This window comes from Zerene cesonia, chromosome 6 (assembly GCF_012273895.1).
Source record: "Zerene cesonia ecotype Mississippi chromosome 6, Zerene_cesonia_1.1, whole genome shotgun sequence".
Classification (NCBI taxonomy): domain Eukaryota; kingdom Metazoa; phylum Arthropoda; class Insecta; order Lepidoptera; family Pieridae; genus Zerene; species Zerene cesonia.
In genome coordinates, this window is record NC_052107.1 from 5704296 (window position 1) to 5710295 (window position 6000).

General features: G+C 34.4%; 1 protein-coding gene across 1 annotated transcript in view; it reads left to right on the forward strand.

Annotated features, from left to right (window-relative positions):
* Window positions 1-6000, forward strand: part of LOC119840614 — a 122599-nt gene that overhangs the window by 87638 nt on the left and 28961 nt on the right. The window contains exons 6-13 of the mRNA XM_038367302.1: window positions 618-776; window positions 2024-2080; window positions 2915-2981; window positions 3995-4518; window positions 4632-4824; window positions 5067-5239; window positions 5317-5686; window positions 5869-5997. Coding sequence (XP_038223230.1) covers window positions 618-776; window positions 2024-2080; window positions 2915-2981; window positions 3995-4518; window positions 4632-4824; window positions 5067-5239; window positions 5317-5686; window positions 5869-5997 — 1672 coding nt within the window. The remainder of the gene's footprint in view (window positions 1-617; window positions 777-2023; window positions 2081-2914; window positions 2982-3994; window positions 4519-4631; window positions 4825-5066; window positions 5240-5316; window positions 5687-5868; window positions 5998-6000) is intronic.

Sequence of the window (6000 nt, forward strand, 5' to 3'; positions counted from 1 at the left end):
TTGATAAATGTTCAAAATTTTGTTTAACTTTAAAGTTCGACCGTTTTTCTAAAATATCGCCTATGTTGACGTTTTAATACCAGCTCTAAAATAAATATATTGTGCCATAGTCACATGTTATGGTTTTTATCTAAAATAAAAACATTTCAGACATCTAACTACATCATTATTAAATTTTCACTACATTTATAACTACATGATAGTGAAAAAAACCTTAATAATTTAATTTAACAAATAAACTATAATGTTAAAATTTTCAGAACTAGACCAAGTTTAAATGGTATATATAACATAGAAGGCATAAAAATCGGTTCACCCAGTAAAATGTTTCAAGTAACATACACATAAAATACAGTCAAATTGATTACCTCCTCCTTTATCGAAGTCGGTTGAAAAATTCAACGTTCTTATTATTATTTAATCTGCTTTATGGCAAATTTAGCCTACGCTTCGTTGTTTGTCATGTATTGATTTTTTGCTCTAATGGGATTTCCCATCCTACGTTACTTAACTTTATCATCAGGTATATGACCTTGTTAATATTGTTCAAGAAATATTGCACACCACTATCATAGTGTAGGAGACGTGAAGTATTTTTAATAAGTAATTTCCTTCAGGTTGATACTCCGGACAGCGTGCTACAAAGTGGCTTAGGTCTCGGTCCTGGGCCAGACACAGCTCTAAGGTCCATGGTTGACCCTAGAGACTATGATCGCCTCCGCTTCTTTCAAATGACTGCCGCCCAACCAAACACCTTTGAAGAAACTATACATAGGGTGAGCCAAGGTTTTCCTGCTCGGATATATTTATAAATTACTGTGTTTGTGTTAAGAGAAATTAGACGTAAACTGAATAAAATGTGAATAAATATATATGTCTCTGTAGCATACGTTTTAAATTTATAAATTTAGGCAATATTTGTAATGAAAATTCTATAAAGGAAGGCTACTTGAGAATTTTGTTTTTTATAAATACAAGTAATAAATCAAACACAATACACAGTAATATTCAAAATTTCAGCAGGAAAACTTTCTGTTATGCTCTGGGTGGCAAAGCACATAGTCACTGCAATGCATATAAATGTATGCTAAAATAAAAAGCAGATCACTATTACCATAGATGTACACTGTTTTCAACGTGAAACATTTTCGAAAAACATTTTGCCAACAGAGTCATAACAGGAATTCAAAATTCAAAATTTTTCCATCGCCTACATGTTTTGGTTTTCGACATTTGGAATGCTCAAAGAATAGGAGGTGGCTCTCATGTATTATGTTTTTGGCTTCTCTAATATACATGTTCAAATGTTATTTCATAATTTTAATATAAAATATGTTTGTGAATCGCACAGCACGTTATTGCACTGTAGTTTTGGATGCATGAAATATAAAACTATATGACGCAGAAGGCGAGTGAGTGGGAATTTCGTCGAGACTGTTATAAAATGGATCGTTCTTTAAATGTTAAACCGCATTCTGATTGTATTGCTCTAGTTTCGTTCTCTCGTCGACGATTGCCATGAAGTTTAGAAGAATTGGTTTGTCTTCAAACCAGTCATTTTCTTTTTCCTTAATCCTATCTAAACTAAGATCTGTTTTCAACTTGCTTTATATTGGACAATTTTAATGCATGAGTATGTTTTATAATTATTTTAGATACTGAGAAAATAATGAATGTTGCCCTTTGCCTAGTCCTTACTCCCACCATCAAATATTTATTTAATACCTCACTCGTCTTCTTGATAATAAAGATCATTCAGCATGTAGAAACACGTAACTTTCGCAAATAAAACTTATGTTTATTTGGCAATAGTTTATAGTTTTTGTTCGTAAACAATGCTTTACATATCAGTATCGTATTTTATTTAATTTTTATAAAATATTTTCTCATCGTGAAAAACATTAAATGCCTGATTTGTTTTTTTTATCTTACCTACTTGTATTTTATATTATGTTACGTATGCAATATTATGAAAATTGTTTTTTATAAACGTCAAATAAAAGAAATATTGTGCTTGTTGCAGTTAAAAGTTCAAGAAGCTATGAAGAAAAAAGATAAACTGGCGAGAGAGCAAGAGGAGGTAATTTATTAAAACTTTTTTTTTTAATTTATTTCCTTTTTACCGTGTATATATTAAAATAAAGTTGAGTTTGATATTTAGTAATGGATAACGAAATAAAGACGAGCACGACTCCCACTAATCGCGCCCTAATCTCGGCGAAGCCCGTTAAAACTTATACCGCTTCAATACAAAACAAAACAGAATTTTGAAGCCCTTTGTGAGCACATAAGTATATACATGCTATCTATTATCCGAGCAATACATGAAAAGTATATATATATACATAGTATTTATACAGTATAATCTTATACACTTTCATATTTACATTAATTTTTAAACATATTAAAACATCCACAAACAAAAACTTGTTTTAGAATGAAATAATAATTATTCTTGTACTTTAATGAGAAAAATTTTTCACAGACCGCATTCTATAGTATAAAGTCGTTCGCTTACGAACAAAAAACGCATAAATTAACTTAATGTCTTCAATACTTTTCTACTTACGTGGAATTGGTCGTTTTACAGCCTTTGAATATTTATTGTCCTGTTCACGATGTAGCAAAATGTTTTGTGAAAATCTTTTTATTTATGTTTTTACTTGTATTGCACCTCGTTAGCGGGATGCCTTTACACCCACGCTCATATACTGTATAGTGATTTATTTTTATTATTTCTTAATGATTCGTTTCTGAAAAACAATTTGCATACGTTATAGCCTGCAATGTTTTCTAAAATTAATTCATTCATTACGAATATAGACAGCCGATCCTCAGCCGAAATAAATTGGTTGTTATTGACAAGCTAATTATTTTCATTCATAATTATTAATTGCATATAATAATTTCACAGATTCTAAGGGACATTCGTCACGGCCTTATCAATATGGGAAGAGACGGGGTGCGAGGGCCATTTGGAGGTATTTGAAGCATTCAACTATTTATTGTATTGATCTGAAATATGCGAATGAATTGGAATATTATATGTTTTGGCCATTCGAATAGAATTAGGGGTATGGAATATTTTTACATCAAACATGGGAAAAAATATTGATACATATTGAAAATAATATTATTTTAATCAAATTGGATTTGGATAAAAGAGAATATTTCAGTTCAATACCGCCGCAATGTTATTCAATATTCTGAATGGGTTTTATGTTCGTCAGGTCAACAAAAATTTTGATGGAATTATACAAATTTATGTCTATTGAATGTTTTCTAGTTGCTTCAAATTTTGGCCATTTGATGTTTAGCTGTGTAACATAATCATTGTAAGCTAGATATTTTCGTGCATTCTAAATTCAAAATTCATTTGAGCTTTTCTTCAATTTATTTTGATCAAAATTATTTAATCAGAATTTAATTTGCTTTTATGTCGATGTGTATTCGTTAAGGTCAAAATATCGAAGCTTCTAGATGGAAATTACATATGGGATCATAAATTTGAAGCATGTTGCTTGCACGATGTTTTGACACTTAATTTATTGGTCATCTTGACGGAATGCTTATTTTGATATTGTCATTGATTTATCGTTCGGTATCGCAATCAGCCGGAATGCTTTCGATGTGCATACTTCATCAATCATACATTCAAATAAGTCGAGTTTTGATTCGATAAAAAGTTATTGGAAGCAATTTCAAGAGGATTAAATATTGTAATCAACTGTTCAATGAAATCATTCACATAAGATACAACATTTTATTTTTTTGCGTCGAAATGCTAAATGCATGTTTTTAAAGATATTTTGCATCAACCACGCACGGCTTTCCGATGTTCGTACACAGCTTACCTGCAGTGTTGTCAGTGAAACCGCAACCATGTGGGAGGGCATTAAACGGTAAATTTTTTTGCAATTATGCTAGCACGGACATTTTTATTTGCATTATTATGGGTTATATCGCTCAGATCTAATTGGAGAATCGTTTGCAGACGACACTTACATGTACGATGACGAAGCGAGAGGCCTATCTGGCCGAGGCCACTGGTACGATGAACCTCCTTATGAAAGTGACCCAGAAGACTTCCTCATGAGCGGTGGTGCACCGGCCGCCACATTTCAAAATGGCCGAGTATGTTTTACGCTTAATCTCCGAAACGAACCAAGAGGCGAAGGTGTGATATCGTTGAGAAGTGCCGGCGATATAAGCTTAGCGAGGGCTCCACGAAGAGGATTAATAATTCCACAGAGTGGACCCTACCCGACCACTGTGATACCCCTCCGAACATCGAGAGATAGGGAGAGCGGGGATTACGCCGCCTCCGACATACAGTCTATAGGATCGCGACTATCGGGCATATCGATAGAATCAAGTCGATCCGAGCGGGATTCCAGGAGAGGTTACAGGCAAATGTCAGGCTATCGAATAGGAATAGATCCGTTATCGCCTGCCTCATCAGATTACGAAGATCAAGAGAGCGAGACTGACTCACAACATATCGCAACGGTGCATAAGGTAATTGAATTGAAATCAAAAACTTTATGAAATCGAGCAATAAATAAATGTATTCATTCATTTCGCATTTAATTTTAAAAGTTCCCAAATAATAATTCTGTGTACAATTTTAGTCAGCCGATGATTGTGAAGGAGTTTCAAACTTAGTTGGAAAAGTTAGAGGGCTTAGACAAGATGTACAAAGAAAAATATCAAGATTACGACAAGAAAGGGGTCCAGAAGGTTCTGAAAGGCGGACGAGTGCCGATCAAGCGTTTCCCTGTTCTAATAGCTCTTTTGAAAGTCTTCCCAGCGGATCAGGCAGTAGTGAGTGGATTTATTGATAAACTATTTGTCTGTGTTAATATAAATGTTTGTAAATAAGTGTTGTCTTTCTTTTCTATGATCCAAATGCCCCAATGGAAATATATCAAAATGTATATATTATTGCCGACTGACCTTTTCAACCTTTCCACTAATATTTTATTGATTACGTTGATGTTTTATTTATGTTTACTCAAATTTGTAGAAAACGTGTAGGCACATATGTATAAAATGTTTATGTACAGGCACGCAGGCATTGGTTCGCGCTGGTAGTAATCATTCATCTCTCTCGGCAGAAGAAAACATAGAATTAAGTCCAGCCGGGCGAAGTTTACTGGTACCTCAAATGCTGTGTCGCGCCAGAGCCCTCGTCGATTACATCCCTAATATATATGAAAAAGATGCTTTAAGATACAAAGTGAGTAATGTTCTATAAATAAACCTTAATTAAAACTTTCAAGAAAAATTAATGTTAAATTTGTTATTTGCCAACAGAAGGGGGACATCATTGAGGTGATCAATATGAACGCATCCGGTATCTGGCGGGGCGTACTCAATAATAAAGTTGGGAACTTCAAGTTTGCCAATGTCGAAGTCCTTTCTGAGAGAGACGCCTCTAGGTCGAGGACGTTAAAATGGTGTAAGAGTCGGGAGAGGTTGTGGGAAACTCGACCAAGAACTGTCGAGGAACTTTTGAGAAGAATCGACTTGCCTGAATACGCTATAGCGTTTGCGCGGAACGGTTATGAAGATATAGAGCTTTTTAAGGAGATTGAACCTTCTGACTTGGACTACTTGGGAATAATGACACCCGATCATCGAACGCGTATTCTCGCTGCCGTACAACTGCTGCACCAGCTTGAATGTAATTAGTCTTTTAAATATATTTAATAATGAAAAAAAAATATAACGAGAAACATTCAATTCAGAAAAATAAAACTAATTCAGTATCACCCTATCGGAATTCGGATTATTTTATGTACTAACAATTTTATACGTGACTGTTATGGAAACGATCTTGAATTTATGCGTTACATTATCTCTTAGGTGGCGAAGGTGATGGCGAGGTAGAAGGAGGTGGGTCCAGTTCTGAGGGTGGGGAATCACCTTTCGGTCGACGTCAGTTCCCACGAGACTCCGGCTGTTACGAAGCTGGTGTCGGTGTCGGTGGAGTGCGCG